Below are 17,134 nucleotides of genomic sequence, written 5' to 3'. Positions count from 1 at the left end.
TCCCGCGGTCCTGCCTGGGGCTGCCCCTGTCGCGTCTCGCGCTCCCCGGCCTGGGCGCTGCTGTGGGGCAGGCAGGGCTGTCTCTCAGGGCTGCCCCCCGCCCCTGCTTCACTGGGGCGCGCAGAGAAACCTGCCCAGCTTCGTGTTCAGCACTCCCGGGGGTGGGGGGCGCTTCTGTGGAGCCGTGCTCAGGCTGCGAAATGAGATGGGAAGGGCGATAAACAGAGGCAGGGATGCTCAGGAGCTGAGGGCTGGTTTAGGCTGCCATTACCTCCGTGTGATTGATCTTTGCTCGCGTGGATTATTTGCTCCTGCGGGTTTCGGACTGATGCAACCGGGGGGAAACATGCCTCTTGTGTCTTCTCCTCGTTTTTGGCCATAAGCAGCTGCAAAGAAAATAAAATATGTGCGGTTGTTCATACCGAAGGGTTGAATCACATTTTGCAGGTCAGACTTTTGCATTGTCAGTTACAAATGCGATACTTGCATGCAGCGTGGCTTCATGTTTTAAACTCGTAACAGTTTTTATAAGGTGATGCTTAATAATAAGGGAACCATAAGGGAACCTGGGATACTGCCCCCTCCCTCTCCCCTCCTGCCCCTGGTGAGCAGTGCTGCTTGCAGGCAGACAGGCGGGCTGGGGCAAGGCTGCAGTCTAGCCGGGAGCTGGAGCCCCCTGCCACTCTGCTTTCCTGCTGTGCCCTGTCATTCTGGGGTGCTTGTCTTAATTTTCACCAATTGGCTAGACTAGCCTTCAAAATTTGGGACTGCAAACCCCGACATACGGTCAGCCTACTTAAAAACCAAATGAGGTGAGGGCGGGTATTCCCCTCCAATGCATCAGGTTGTTAAAGGTCTCTGCTCCCTCCCGAGCTTGCAAGTTTCATGATTTAACCCAAGGAACCTTGTCTGCCTATGGTTTAACTCATGCATTCTGTATTTGAGGGAATTATATTTTGTTCCTCACTGTGTGTATCAATGTCATCACTGAATTGATAGCAAATAACTGAGTATAGCAACCCCAGAATATACCATTGAAAGCTTGATGATATGACACATCATGTTTTAAAAATCCTATTGGAACAATATGTCATCACTTGAAAATGACCTCTTACAATAAAATGTACTCAAATTGTCAGCTACAGCGTTTAGCGCACAGTGCTGAGATTTGCTAAGAACAGTTGTTTGAAAAAGCAGATATTTCTGTTAACACAATGGCAATGGCAATGACTTGGGGAAAGCTATAAATATGAAAGCTTTGAAACTGAGAAATCTTTTATATAGAATGATTAAAGTGTTTCTTTACCCATAGCAAGCCATATGTCAAGAATTTTTCATGCTAGGAGTTGACCTGGAAAGTAATACTGATTTACCATGTTTGTTCATTTACAGTTACTGCACCAGTCATCAGTGACACAGTGGCTGTAATATACACCTGAATGCATTCTCTTCTTGTTGCATATTTTAGGAAGAGAAAATGTCTTCTGTATAAAAGGATTTTAAGTTCTGCCTGGGCAATGATTCTTCAACTGTCCTGTGCTTTTATTAGATGTACATTTTGTCTTGCTTAACTACCAGCCTAGAGAGAACACGGGCCTTTTTTTTTTCTTCTCTATGCATTGATTAATTTTTGCTTTCATGGGAGCTGGTGGCCTTATGATGACTTCAGAAGTGTTTTACTGGTTCTGAAGTTTAAAAATTGAGTGCTCTAATGAACTGAGCTCATTTTTGATGCATTAATACTAATGCATTTCCCTCGGCAGTATTATTGTCTTAATTATCCCTTAAACTGTAAAATTTCCATAATAAACTTTGCTTGCTTTTAGATTTGATCAGCTCTAAATTTGATGTCCCGCTGATTGTTTTTAACTTGCATAGTTGAGAGAGCTTAACTCAATGGATGTGAATTCTTTAGCAGGTTTTAACGTGTCTCCAATTTGCATCATAACGAATTATTGCAACTGTTTGTTTTTTTTATTCAGCCTGTGAGAGAATTTTGGAGAGGAAGAATTGTTGGGATAGGAGCGTTAGACAGGGAGGGATCTCCCAGGATGCTAAAGTTTAGATCCCTGAATTATTCCTCCGAACCTGGAGATCTGGGTTTTATTATCAGCTGTGCTGGAGACTTCCTGTGTGACTGTGGCTGAGTCATTTAACATGTGATGTTGAGAATCCAACCGAAGTCCAGGGAACGTAAAGAGGCTTAGGGCCCTAAAAGGAGGTCCTGATTACCAACCAACAACCTCCCCCCCCACCCCCCCAAGTTCCTGTTTTTGAAATTGAAATAAAATACCCTCATCTCAGAGATCCTGAGTTAACTTAAATCTGTTAACATTTGTAAATTATTCTGAGGTTGTTGATAGATGCTATATTAATGCACAAACTTAAGCAGACATTTTTTTAAGAAATGTTTTTTTTATACGTTTTTATACTGCTTAAGAAAATGCAGTGTTTTTTTTAATTCAGGAGGTTAGTGCAGAGTTTTTATAACAGTTAGAAAGTCTTTAGCTAAACATTTTGGCTGACTTCCAAATACAAATTCCTGTATTTACAGGAATAAACTGCTGCATGTATCCTAAAAATATATCGCCTTTGAATTTCTGAAGTTGGAATCTTTGGGTGGGTGAATTTAAAATAAACATAACTGCACTTTATTAAATGCCTGGTAATAATGGGAAAAATGAGAAGCTCCTTGATTTGTTAGTTTTGTAGTTCTTAACCTAAGAGTATGGAATTTAAGTAAAAAGGCTTCTAGCCTTGTACATGCAAGCAAAATAGTTTCATAGTTTCATAGTTTTAGGGTCGGAAGGGACCTAATAGATCTTCTAGCCCGACTCCCCGCCAGGGCGGGAGAACAACAAAAAACCCTAAAAACAAAAACGGGACTCAAATGAGTCCAGCCAGGTAGGCATCCAGCCTCTTCTTAAAGACCCCCAGGGTAGGGGCCAGCACCACCTCCCTTGGAAGTTGGTTCCAGCTCCTAGCCGCCCTAACTGTGAAGTAGTTTTTTCGGATGTCCAATCTGTACCTCCTCTCCCTCAACTTGTGCCCATTACTCCTTGTTATGCCAGCGGGGGCTAGGGGAAACAGCGTCTCCCCCAAACCCTTCTGGTTCCCCCTAGTGAGTTTATAGACGGTCACCAGGTCCCCCCTCAGCCTTCTCTTGTGGAGGCTGAATAGGTTCAGGTCCTGCAGTCTCTCACTGTAGGGTCTGCCCTGTTGTCCCCGGATCATGCGGGTGGCCCTCCTCTGGACCCTCTCCATGTTGTCCACATCCCTCCTGAAATGGGGCGCACAGAACTGGACACAATACTCCAGCTGTGGCCTGACCAGCGTCGCATAGAGGGGGAGGATCACCTCCCTGGCTCTACTCGAGATGCACCTGTGGATGCACGACAAGGTCCGGTTAGCCCTGCCAACCATGACCTCGCATTGTCGGCCCATGTTCATCTTGGAGTCAATAATGACACCAAGATCCCTTTCCGCCTCCGTGCTCTCAAGTAGGGAGTTCCCCATCGTATAAGTGTGCTGCTGGTTCCTACTACCCAAGTGCAGCACCCTGCACTTGTCCGTATTGAAACACATCCTGTTCCTGTCTGCCCACCCCTGTAACCTATCCAGATCCTTCTGCAATCTCTCTCTCCCTGCTAGCGTGCTCACCTCCCCCCAAATTTTGGTGTCATCAGCGAATTTAAACAGGTTGCTTTCCACCCCAGCATCAAGATCGCTGATGAAGAAATTGAACAGCACAGGCCCCAGGACCGAGCCCTGGGGGACTCCACTACCCACCTCCCCCCAAGTCGAGTATGATCCATCCACCACCACCCTCTGAGTGCGACCCTTCAGCCAATCTGCAATCCATCTGACTGTGTAGGCATCTATGCCACAGTCGCCTAGTTTATTAATTAGGATGGGGTGAGAGACGGTGTCAAAGGCCTTGCTGAAGTCCAGAAAGACTACATCCACCGCGACACCTGCGTCCATGGTGTCGCGGTGTTGACTGACTGAAGTCCTTCAGTTGACTGAAGGACTTTAACACGTAGGAGACTCCAATCTTATTACATTATCTGGATACAGATATTCAGTATTGGTGGCCCCAAAACAAGCCTGTTTTCCGAGACAGCCTTGTCCTTTGGCAAAATGGTGGGTTTAATTCGTGCTGACTGTTACAGTTGTTAATACTCAAAAAAGTCATAAACCCAGACTAGTGGTTCTCAACCTTTTCAGACTTGAGGCACCCCTGGTGGATATGTTTGAAGAACTCCTTGGAAAATGTCATTTCTTAGTTTTCACTCTTTTTGACTACAGAAAAAAATAAGAGAGTAGTCTTTCGCTTGCAAAGAACTCAGACAGACCACACCTGTGTATTTCTATTAGAAATCTTTGGTTTTATCATGTGAATTATGTTTGTTAACCTAATGGTGCCATTTTGTGGCACCATTTTGTGGTGCCCTGTGGCCCCCTCGGAAAAGATCTCAAAGCACCCCAGGGTGTAATTCCTAATCACGCATTTTAGCTTTAATTGTTTTCTTCAGTGTAAGATCCCGTATAGGATTTTCATGGCAAGAAACGTGGTGTTTTGTGTGGATTTGATTTTTGTAATCTCTGTTTCCTGGCTGGATGCAGAGACATGTGGAAGATAACGCTATACAGAAGAGCTGATGTTGGTAGTAAGAAAATCCCTCTTCCAGTGCCCCCAGCTTTGATTTTGAAGAAGAAAATCAGGCCATAGGCCAGTCATTTTAGCGCTTTGCCATGTAATCAGGGTGAGGGGAAGAACCGTTTGTGTTAGTACCTCCCTTATTGGACCTTTGTTGGGGAGGGATCTCCTCTATGCACCAGCAAACACTTCCTGCTCCCTAGTGTCTGGGAGTGATTGGGGGGGGGGGAGAAACTATTCTGTTGCTGTTGCTAGTAAATCACAGCTAGGGAGGGGCCTTGTGATTGTTAGGTACAACTTCCCCTTGCGTGTGTCCTTAAGACCTGCTCAAAGTCTATGGAATAGTCAAAAGACTCGATGCTTTTATTCATAGACAGTCTCATATTAGAGTCTCCTTCATGCCAGGCAGCCTGCCTCAGTGTTTGAATACAATTCTTCTCTCCCATTAGAGCACTGTCAGCAGTTCCTGCCATGAGAGACAGGAAACAAATATGAGATCAGAGAAACCCCTAAGATTTGACATGTGGTTTCTAATTGACTTTCACTCCAAAGGTTTCAAACTTAAAAAACAAACAAAAAGTATAGGGTAGAGGTTGTCAAGCTATGGTCCGTGAGCTCCATTCAGGTGGTCCGCAAAAAGGTGACCTAAGCCTAAACCTGACAAGCATTACACCCAACTTCCCAGAACTTTGCTCAAAAAAGCAGGCACATCCATTGCATTAGAAAGGTAAGACTACTGATATTAATATATGAGTTTGTAGAACAAAAAAAAGTTTATTAAGTGGTCTGCCAAGACCCTCAGCAATTTTCAAGTGGTTTGCGGAAAAAAAAATTGGAGAACCATTGGTATGGGGCTATATAACTACTAGCTTCTAAAATAAACATTTTTTGATGGGATAACTAGAACAGATCTTACCTGCTACTTTCCCCCCAGATAGCACTTATACAAAAAAAACTTGTCTCCTTTCCCCTTGGGTTTAGTAAGGCGGTTCAGATATCAGAAAGAGGGGTGTACGCCGCTACAGTTGACCTCACTTTGCATTTTTCCCCACAGGTGAAATAACAATGGAAGCTATATTGTCCCGACTGAAGCAGCTAACCTGCGATGAGCTCAGAGAAGAAATTGTGAAAGCTGGACTGAAGTGTGGGCCCATTACCTCAACCACAAGGTTTATTTTTGAAAAAAAATTGGCTCAGTCTTTGTTGGAACAGCAAGGAGGGCTGGAGGTTAATGCATCTGCTCTTTTAGATGAAGCCTCTGGAAACCCTGCATCAAATAGCAGCCAATCAGAAACACAAAGGGGTTTGAAATCTACATCAGAGAACCACAACAGTCATGCTAATTTTTCTGAAGAGGGTGACTTTGGGTACAGTGTGGGTCTGAACCCTCCAGAAGAGGAAGCTGTTATGCATGAGACCTGTTCAACATCTAGCTGTGGAGTAGCACGCAGTGACTCTCAAATAAGTGCTCAAACACCATCTAAAGATCCTCCTCTGTACTACGGCGTATGCCCGGTTTACGACGACATATTGGCAAGAAATGGTAATTTGCCTTTACGTTTATGTATGTTTAACTATGTTTTGAGGTCAGAGGTTAGTGTATACCTGTGATACATTACATTTACTGAGAGCCACTGGTGTTCTTGAACATGCTGCACTGTTCCACATGTCTGCATGCTACTTTGGTTTGGGTAAACAGCTTTGCAAGTGTTGTTCCAGTTAGTCTATCTGCAGTGCTACACTGATGCAATTACACTGCTTTGAGTTAAGGATGCTGCCCACCCAAAGCTCATCAAGTTTGAGGGTGCTGCTGCCATTTTATTAGGTAGATAGGGCTACTAGATAGGGTTTTCTAGCTAGCACTTTCTTTTTGTTTTTGTAAGATGGGGCAACTTGGATGCAAGTATTTGTGAACGTTAGTGATAAGATGTACCAAAGTTTCAACATTAGGAAAACATTTTTCAAAAGAGAATTAAGAGTATGAGCAAATACCTTAAAATAATAAATTAAAAATGAACTCTGTCAGTCCTAGAATAGTATAACTTATCTTTGGCTGTGTTTGTATTTGGACAACAGCAAGTGGGATCTTTTGAACATAAATTTCACTTTCTTTAGTTGGTTGGTTTGGTTTTTATCAGCTTTTTGACAAGTTTCTCAGTACTTGAATATGCAGAGCTTTGCTTCCAAACTGGTCATCCAGGGAGCCCTTCCTGATGGTTTTTTAAAAGACGGTTCAGTGATAACTGATTAGTTAATGGGGAAATAGGCCTGTAAGAAAATACCTTAACAAGTGGTCCACAGACTGAAAAGTTTCAACACTATTGATCTAGAGCATCCAGTTCATTGGAGATTAGAGTAAATTTTCTCTGAACTGACTGACCAGAGTTGCTATAGGACTGTTGAACGTCTTCATCCCCTTTCTTACTTCCTCTCTCAGCCAAAGTCCACAATAAGGAATAGATCATGTTATTTCAACACTAGCAAAGGCATTGGTTTAATGTAATAGGTATAAAATGGTCTGTTCTTAGAAAGACTTACTGTCCAATCTGAGACTTTCCAAGTCTTGTCTTATATCTTCAGATCCAAGTAGCAAAGGTAAATCATAATGCATTGTAACTGTGATGCTTTACAACAGTGATTAATGTAATCCTAACCCATCTTATACAGGTTTCCCTCGCTTTGTAAGAGTTCTGTATGCACGAATTCACTCTTATGCGATGACCCTTTTTATACCAAAAATTCATTTATATGCAAAGTAAATTCGCTCTTATACGATCAGTGTGGTGGAAGCCTGCAGTCAGCTGCTTTGTCTGGTGCATTGTGGGACTGATGCACACCATAATATAGTCTCCTGTGTGGATCTGTGCTCCTTGCTCATTGTCTGCGACACATTTCTGTAGTTGCTGTCCCTGTTATGATAGTGTCCTGTGCTTGTGTGTACTGTCTGCTGGTGGTGAGTACCAAAATTGTCTTGTAGAAATGGGTCTGAGGGATCAGTACAATCGAGGTCTTGGAATGTATCCTTGTTTGTTACGTTGTAAAGTGGGTTCCCTTTATGCAAATTTGAATTATGCGCCACTTTCTAGGAACGCATTTACAACGTAAAGCGAAGGAAACCTGTATAGTCTCCTTGGATGTGGGAACAGGAATCCTCCCAAGTTCTCTTCTGGTTTCTTCATGTGTCTTCTTAAATTGGACATCATTTATTTTCATTGCTAAATACTTCCAAATCTCCAAATAATATTTTTTTTCTATGAATTCCAAATATGAACAGTAATTCTTCATTACTTTAGAAATTTTGCACCTCAGGCCTTGATAATGTTAGCCCTTTTCTGGAAGTGAAAGGGAAAACTCCACTTGTATGCCAAATCCAGGTTATAAATCATGCCGTTTGTATTACCGTAATAGATAATGGGCGTGAAGCTCTCTACCTACTGTAGCTCAGGTAAAGGAACTATGCTTTCCCATTATTGTCTCTCTTGACTTTTATTCTACCCTAGGAAAAAGCCATTAGTCAGAACTTATTTGTGTGAGTTTGAATGGAGGACATTGTTAATCTTTATTACTGAGTTCTTTGCATTTCCTCTTATCCTGTGGATATCTAAAGACCTGGATCAGTTAATACTTTATTATTCTTTTGATTAAAGATGCAGTAAGATAATAGTTACAAGATTACAATTTTGAATACTCTCTGGCGTGTCTCTGCAACAACAGTATTTATTTTTGCTCTGAAAGAATAGGGCTTTCTTGAGAAATCTAGCATTGAACGCAGTAGCTTGATTATGATAAAGACTTTGGGTGTTGTCTAAGGTTGTTTTGGGAAGTCTTCAAGTTATGATTGTGGCTTCCTTTCATAGTAGATCTTTCTGTAACATTCATGAACTGTTTAGCATTTTTGTTAAGTACTAGATTGTGTGAAGTTCAGATACTGTACTGCATCTCAACTGCTGCTGGTTGGAGTTGGCAAAAGACAGCCTACCTGGTTTATCAGAGGTAAAATTTAAAAAGGCTGTTTATAGCTACAGTGACTGTATCCTCTACAGGTTCCTTCAAGTATGTATTTTGGTAGGCAAACACAATCTGAGAACCATCAAAAAAAAAAGCTAATATGAGAACTCTAATCCTTTCCTGTGAGCAAATTAGACATGGAAGTTTCCGATTATGGGGACTTAATTTTGGTTCCACTTCCTGTTCCAGAGAGAGTGCACATTTATGAAGATAAAAAAGAAGCTCTGCAAGCTGTTAAAATGATTAAAGGCTCCCGATTTAAAGCTTTTTCAAATAGAGAAGATGCAGAGAAATTTGCTAAAGGAATATGTGATTACTTTCCATCTCCAAGCAAGTCCTCTTTATCCCCGGTGAAAATAGGACCGTTGTTTAACAAAGGTAAGTGAAGGCATACATCTCTATAGGCTAAATACATATATAGTCTTACATGTACGGGTGGAGAAAAGGGAATTTCTAAAGTAATTGCAGAATTTTGCAACTGATTCAATGTTAGCTGGTGGAGCCTTCAGAAATTCAGATTCCTTTAGGTTCTTAACAAACTAAAATTATTTTAGAGCTCTGTTCTTTAAGGTAAGCAAAATGGGAGTTCTAAATACATAATCGGAGATTATTTCAGTCCAGGTTGGATTGTTTTCTCTTTCTATGGAAAAATGATAGCCCATATTTAACCATGTTTCGTAACATCAGTTGAAGCTAGAAATAGGCCAAAGAACCTGTATTTCTATTCCTACATTGTTAAAATGGTATTCTATCATCTTGAGAAGGGATAATTCTGTAGGTCTGTTGTATGGCAATAATTGTTTTTATTCATTTATGATGATGATGATTATAGCGATGGAAAAAAACAGAGGGTCAAAGAAACAAAAATGACTTTATTTTTAAAGTGTTTGGGGGTTTTTGCCATCTTGACAACTTGTACCACCCTTGTACTCTATATAAGAAAGAGAGAGGAACAGACTGGAGTTGGAGGACCTATTGAAAAACAACTGCTTTTTAAATGAAGACAAGGAAGAAAAAAGGATAGCATTTTTTTTTTTAAGCACTGGCTATTTTTAGTTGTTCTCAGCTCATATTATTATAAAGGGGGATTGGTTGTGTTTGTCAGAGTTAAGTTCAGATGTCCTGAGTTTCATGCACAGTTCAAACCAATTTACTGTGTGCAGGTTTTCTAAAGTTAAAGTGTTGGAAATAGCTTGGATTTGCTTGTTATCTGAAAAGGTGTGGGAGGGTTTAACTTTTTTTTTCCAAAGGATGTACATTTAATTAGCAAGACACTAAAATGGTCACTGTATGTAACCAGCTTGTAGAACTTTTAAGCTTCCCAAGTGGTTCAGGAATAAAATTATAAAATTTCAGCATCACTTATGATTTCCTAATTGCCTGATAGAGTTTTGGCAAGTTCAACACATTTTAAACTTTCTGTATAAACTCTACAACTTTTCTGGATGGAAACACTACTGATATTATAAATTATATCAATCCTGTCAAGTTGTGCATATGCTACCACGTAACAAAATAAGTTTTATTTGTTACCCAGTTAAAACATTCTAGTATTCATGAATGTCTTTTCTTTGTTCCTCTCTGTATTTTCTGATCCCCTGTATTAAAACTACAGACCTTTTTCCAAAAAATTAAAAGCATATTTCAGTAGCAGAAAGCATGAGTCATAGGAGAGAGTTGTTTAAGAACACTTTTAAACTTCTGTTTTGATAGAAAGCTTATGTTCACCTGAGATGGAAACGGCTAATAAAGAAAGAGCTAACAGTTATAAAAGTCCCCGTACACAGGACCTTACTGCCAAACTTCGGAAAGCTGTTGAGAAAGGAGATGTAGCTGCCTTTTCAGAACTCATCTGGAGTAATCCACGCTATCTGATTGGATCTGGGGACAACCCAACTGTTGTGCAGGTAAAAAGAATCTCCATCCTTTATCAAAGTAGAATTGGAATAACCCTCTTATTCCCCCTTCTTCCTTCTCAAACTTCAAAATAAAGTATTCTTCAAAAATACCATTGACAAAACCAAGATCTTCGGTCTCTAGCCCTGTGGTAGTTGATGCTGAAACTCATTCACTTAATTGCACTGTATTTGGAACTGAAGCCAGTACTTGCAGTTAGCTGTAATTGGCTGCTTCTGCTTTAATTTGAAATAGACCTTGTTCTGTTAACAAGTACCATGTTTACGTAGTCTCTGCGGGCAACCTAGCACAGAGAATTGTGGGATACTGGAGTACTGAGCCCCTTCCTATAATACTTTGTAGAGCATGAACACATAACAGGAAGCACCTCATTCTGAAGTGCTTCTAAATAATACTTGTTTTCTCCAGGTGACTTTTTTTAAGTGTTCCTGCTGTTTTCAGGATGCTTCTGAAAGTGAGTCAGGATATTTCAGACTCACTTTTGAAATACTTCAAAGGTGATGCATGTGTTCACACCCTGGCTGTCATACACTTGCTTCTTTTGGAAAGTTTCTCCTTTGGTAGCCTGCTTGAAGTGCTGCGCTAGGTCTTGCAGCAACAGTTCTTCCTCCTGCTTGCAAAGTGTAGAAGCATCCAGAGCTTCAAGAAATGGTGAATGCTCTTGGATATTTTCTCTCCAAGAGAGGCATGATTGGTATGTGCCTTGAAAAAGAGTAGGACCAGGTTGGCTATGAGGTTTGCTCATGCATAAAATTACCACTTGCTGCCTTTTAATAGTTTGTTAAATCTAGCAAGTAGCAAGACAGAGGAAGAGTTTACAAGCTGCAGCCTTAAAATGACACAGGGAAGTGTCATAATGTAGTACAAGGATCCTTGGTTTCAGGTTTGGGCCTTACTCCATCTGGAGCTGGTATTGTGCCTGATCTGTAAGTAGTCAGTTAAGTGGGTATGTCAGCATCACCAAAAGAGACTGAGGCCCTCTCATTTTTGGTGCTACTCTGCTATTCTGGCTGGTTTTGATTTAGTAATCTGGTTGATCTAGGGTCAAGTGATGGATTCCTCTTGTTGAAGAAGCAAGTGTGACACGCATCAAAATAATCCATTTAATTGATAGTGCTCTTGGGGCATGACAGAGATATCTTAGGCTACGGGCATCTTCACTAAGAAAGAAGCAAGGTAATAGAATTAGAACCATACCGTGAAATGAACAGAGAGAACACCAGGACGCTACCTAAAATAAACTGTATATGAAAACAGTGGGCAGTTAATAAAAGGAAGTCCAGAAGCAATGAAAGTTTTTCCAGGTCCAAAGCTCTGCACCAGTTCTCCAAGAGAGAGATTTAATAGTTCTTCCGTTGTTGAGATCAAAAAGCTAGCTGTACACCATTCACTACGTTTTTACTTTATCAAACCAGAAATCTGTTTTACCTGCTTGTATTACTTTGAAGAAACAACCTAACTCTTTTGCCCTTGCCTGTAAGAGTTAAATTTTGAGGGTTTGTTTGTTGGTTTGTTTTTTTAAATTTGTATGTACTTGGACAGAAAGCAGTTGCCTAGGAGCAAAACTGTTCGAGTATGCAGTAATACCAACACTGAAAATGTTGTAGAAATGCATCTTGTTAGACTAATATCTCCTGTCATTGAAAAGGTAACATGACAGTGTGCAGCTTCTCCATGGTTATTCCTTTTTTGTACCCTTTTTCTTCAGATTGGCAGTTTTAAAGAAAAAACATGATGTCTTATTTTCTGAAACAGGATTAGTAATTGTTGTTTCTCGCCTGGTTTTTGGTTTTACAACTGCTCCAAATGGGCAGGAGTGCAAAACTTGAGCATATACTCTCAAGGGAGGGTGTCACAGATGCACCCAAATCCAGGATTAATTTTGGGGTACATTACTGATACACAGCCACTTGCACAGCCTGGATTTACTACTGTAGTATTTGGTCTCATTTTACTGCTAGTGTTAACATAAGTTAATTTTATCATTTCTAAGTTTGTATGAACCAAGGTGTTTGGTATGAGTATGAATGCATTTTTATAATGTATCTTAAACTAGGCAGTGAGTGGATTGCTAAATCAAGTGACAGGAATATTCATCTCCAGGCAGTAACTATCCCAACCTCAGGGAGGCAGTGGTATAAATGAATACCTACTGAACAAGGAGAAAAGGAGGAAACCAATCGTAGAATTCATATGCGCGTGGATTAGCCTGGAAAGTGACGAGACTTTCAGTGTTTATGTGAATGGACTATGCTTTGCCTGGCTTCCTGTGATCAGAGACCTGACAAAGAATGTCTTGCACTTTAAAGCTCATCCAGTGTTGTCCGAATTATACAGTTGTTCCAATGAAAGATACTACCATGAGAGATCCTTACCTGAATAGAGACACTAACCTCAAACAGTGGCTGATCACATGTTGAAAGGAAGTCTTGTGCCTGGGGGGATGTCTCCTCTTCAAGTGGAGAATTTTTGTGGTCAAGTATTCAAGTATCCTCTTGAATACTTGATAAGGGAAAACTTAATAAAGAGTTTAGAATAATTTCAATGTCTTCCTTTAATATGGTTTTGAATTAGGAGGAGCACTTAACCTGTCAGACAGATGCATATCTGGGGGAAGGAACTCATCTGCATAATACACTAGCTCCCTGACAATTGAATAGAAAAATAAGGATGGAGAGATTAAGAGATCCCTCTTGAGGAAAAATCTTGTCTAGAAGTCCCTGACATGCGAGCGTTTGTCTAGTCTTCTAGCTGGGGAAAGCTGGGACATTCTGGTTACAGCTAGCAGGACTGCTGACTAAAGGAACCAGTTGAAGACATCTTTAAGACGGTGATTTTTAGATTAGAAAAGGAGAATGAGGGGGGTTTTTCTGTTTTTATTTGTGTAATTTTGACCTCAACACCCAATAGTTGCTTTTTTGCCTTGTATCATCTGTCTGTCTCATGTAATAAGTGTTATTGTTGTTTTATATACCTTACTGATGGTATGTGGTAAGGGTGATTTCTTGTCAGCGGTTGAGAGTTGCAGGTATTTTGTTCCTATGAAAATCGATCTGCAACAGTGGTTTTCATCCTGTGGTCTGTAGACCTGGGGGTCCACAGGCTATATCTAAGGGGTCTGCAAAAGTTGACTATGATCATTCAAAAGTATGTGAGTATCTACACTTACAATTCAAAGGGGTCAGCACCTGCATTTGGAATTTTTTAGGGGTCCGCAAATGAAAACAGGTTGAAAACCACTGATATAAAATATTTTGCAAACCAAGGGTCAACACCCTATAAACTGGCAAACCTTCCTCTACTGCAACTGCAAGGTCTAAGAAGGGGTCATGAAGACTGAGATTTGCTGGAGGTAAGGAGTTACCTCCTAGTCTCTTCCCTGAGACGTGCAACAGAACAGTGAAGAGAAGCTTTGGTGCACCAGGGTCAGTCCAGCAGCAGTTTGTCACATGTAATTCATGTAATTACATAGCTTCCTGTAATTCAGTACTGATTAACTTTCCTGTCATGTATTATTAAGGAGCTCCAAGCAATTACGGCCTTCTTTAAGTAGTAATATGACTAGTTAAGCAATTCTAGTAGCATGTGATGGAATACAGCTCACTTGCTTTCTTCCCTCAGAAAACTGACAAAATGTAGTGATTCTCCACAAGGGTGTGGTGGGGTGCTGCACACTGGCACCCCATATTAGCTTTGTTAGGTGTGTAAACACCTACATATGATTCATAAAATAAACACAGAGATTTCAAATAGGAATCCATAATGACAAAAACATTCTGATCTGTTACAGACTTTGAGTTCTCTGCAACAGAAGAATTGCTCTAATTTTTTCCGCAGTTGGTAAAAGAATCAAAACTAAGACTTGGCATTTTCTGAGGGGTGCCTTGAGTCTAAAAAGGTTGAAAACCACTGATACAGAATGTAGGTGCAGTACCTGTAGGTCAACACTGCCAATTTAAGAAACTGTCTGACTTAATTTTATGAAACTGTAGAAATACCTGGAGTTTATGGTAACAAACAGTTTAAAATTATGTTTCTGTTGTTAAATAGAAATATGAAAGCTTGCAACATGTTAGACAATAACTTAATGCACCTTGTTTAGGCATATTTGCCCCTTTATTACTTAAATTTGACCTGGATACTTAGTAGAGCTGAAGGCAGAGTACCATCAGAGATAAGGAAACAGACATTTTAGAGGTATTACGAAAACTACAATATTTAGTTTTAAAACTGTTTCATTACTGCTTTTAAGCTACTTTTTCATATTTAAAAGGGAATAAAAATGAGACTGGTTTTGGCTTATGTAATTTTTGTGGTCAAACCTCTGAAATTTATAATGGGAAGCAAGCCATTTAGATTTCTAATGATTATAATCTCTATTTTTATTTTCAGGAAGGGTGTAGGTATAATGTCATGCATGTTGCTGCCAAAGAGAATCAACCTGGTATCTGCCAACTGCTGTTAGACACTCTGGAAAATCCTGAATTTATGCTGCTTATGTATCCAGATGATGATGAAGTCATGTTGCAGAAGCGCATCAGATATATTGTTGACCTTTATCTTAATACCCCGGATAAAGTGGTGAGATATAAATGTCTGCCAAAATACTTATTTTTTTTTTATAAAAGAGAGAGATGAGTGTCTGTGTGAGTTCATGTCTAATAGCTAGAATGAACAAGTTGTGTAGGATTTAAAAAAAAATTAAATCCGTTTCCTAGGAAGACCTTGTTGATTGATCATGATTAAAGAGCCTTGTCGATTAATCATGACAGCCTATTTTGAAGGTGGAAGAAAAGCGTATGGGTTTGATCACATTGTGTTTTCCAAATACACGTGTGTTAAAGGGTAAATGAGAAGCTGGGAACTTTCAAATAAGGCACAGGTATAATAATACTTTTCTGTCTCCTTTTTCAGGGATTTGATACACCATTGCATTTTGCTTGCAAATTTGGGAATCTGGATGTGGTAAACGTGCTTACTTCACACCCAGATATTGCAAAGAGTCCAAGAAACAAGTATGATCAAACACCAGCAGAAGTAAGTTATATTTTTTGTTGTACTTTGGGAGAGTATCTGTGACTGTTTTCAGTCCTACTTAAATAAACTTTTTAATTTGGAGTTTCAGACAGATTCCCTGGCAAACTTGGAACCTTTTTTAGATGCATTTTTATTATGAATTAGTGTGCATTAATCTCTTAGCACACATAAATGTATAATACAGATAGCATCAATGGGAAGATTCTAGTTTGTGGCTCATTAGAATTTCCTCTCTCCTAGTTGTATTTTTGTATTGTTGGGTACATTTTAATGATCTATCCTAACTTTCTTAGATTTGCTCCATGTTAAGAGTTTGAGAAGATTTCTTTCTCATACGGGAATATTACCAAAAAGGTTATAAGAGAGACTGATTTTTATACTTCACTAACTAGTAGTAATATTTCTTTCAACAGGTGATTTGTGAAAGAAGTAAAAATAAATCCGTGCAACTGAAGGAGAAAATAAAAGAGTATTTGAAAGGTTTGTATTCAGAGCTTTTAATTTTTAATTTTAGATAAAAAAAAGAATTTGGTGTTTCTTTCATCTTTTTTCATACTTGTGTTCAGCAGTATTGAATACTTATTTTGTTTTTTGTTGGGTTTTTTTTGTTTTTTTGTTTTTTTGACGTAGTGCTCTTCCAGTAGGAGGAACTCTAAATCTGAAAAGGAAGAGAAAAAGATCTTAAAATGGGTGACACGTTTATCAGTACTTTATATAGTACAGATGGTAACCCTTATAACATTTTTGATAGGGAATCTGAGGCAGAAAATTTAGGTTCCTTGCTTACAAGCAGTTGAATCAAAAAGCAGTTTATCAAAGAGGCCATCCTTAATGGACTGGCCGACGCCAACATCTTAAGGGATAGCCAGCACGGGTTTGTTGCGGGTAGGTCTTGCTTGACCAATCTCATTTCCTTCTACGACCAGGTGACCTATCACCTGGACAAGGGAGAAGAGATTGATGTCATATATCTTGACTTCAAAAAGCCTTCGATCTGGTGTCCCATGATCGCCTCTTGGAGAAACTGGCCAATTGTCGCCTTGGGTCCTCCACGATCCACTGGCTGGAAAATTGGCTCCGTGGTCAGACCCAGAGGGTAGTAATTGATGGAAGTCACTCATTATGGTGTCCTGTGACCAGTGGGGTCCCCCAAGGCTCTGTCCTTGGACCCATACTGTTCAACATCTTCATTAATGATGTGGACACTGGAGTCAGAAGCGGACTGGCCAAATTCGCCGATGACACCAAACTTTGGGGCAAAGCATCCACACCAGAGCACAGGCAGGTGATCCAGGCTGACCTGGACAGGCTCAGCAAGTGGGCGGACGAGAATCTGATGGTGTTCAACGCCAATAAATGCAAGGTTCTCCACCTTGGGAAGAAAAACCCGCAGCATCCTTATAGGCTCGGCAGTGCTATGTTGGCTAGCACTATGGAAGAAAGAGACTTGGGGGTCATCATTGACCACAAGATGAACATAAGCCTGCAATGCGATGCGGCAGCTAGTAAAGC

At 40.3% G+C, this 17,134-nt stretch overlaps 1 protein-coding gene across 3 annotated transcripts in view; it reads left to right on the top strand.

Moving 5' to 3' along the window:
• The first annotated feature begins 199 nt into the window (after positions 1-199).
• ANKLE2 (ankyrin repeat and LEM domain containing 2) overlaps positions 200-17,134 on the top strand; it is a 30,045-nt gene continuing 13,110 nt past the window's right edge. Inside the window, exons 1-7 of one of the 3 annotated variants that reach the window (XM_025212313.1) lie at positions 203-447; positions 5,715-6,203; positions 8,858-9,046; positions 10,382-10,575; positions 14,978-15,166; positions 15,500-15,622; positions 16,036-16,102. In XM_025212313.1, the coding sequence (XP_025068098.1) occupies positions 405-447; positions 5,715-6,203; positions 8,858-9,046; positions 10,382-10,575; positions 14,978-15,166; positions 15,500-15,622; positions 16,036-16,102 (1,294 nt within the window). In that variant the 5' untranslated portion in view covers positions 203-404. Of the gene's footprint in view, positions 448-5,712; positions 6,204-8,857; positions 9,047-10,381; positions 10,576-14,977; positions 15,167-15,499; positions 15,623-16,035; positions 16,103-17,134 lie in introns of those variants that run through there. The other 2 variants (XM_025212315.1, XM_025212314.1) reach the window with 2 other exon arrangements.

This window comes from Alligator sinensis, unplaced genomic scaffold, assembly GCF_000455745.1.
Source record: "Alligator sinensis unplaced genomic scaffold, ASM45574v1 scaffold748_1, whole genome shotgun sequence".
Classification (NCBI taxonomy): domain Eukaryota; kingdom Metazoa; phylum Chordata; order Crocodylia; family Alligatoridae; genus Alligator; species Alligator sinensis.
Note: the sequence above shows the minus strand (reverse complement) of the source record. Positions and strands in the feature narration are given on the sequence as shown.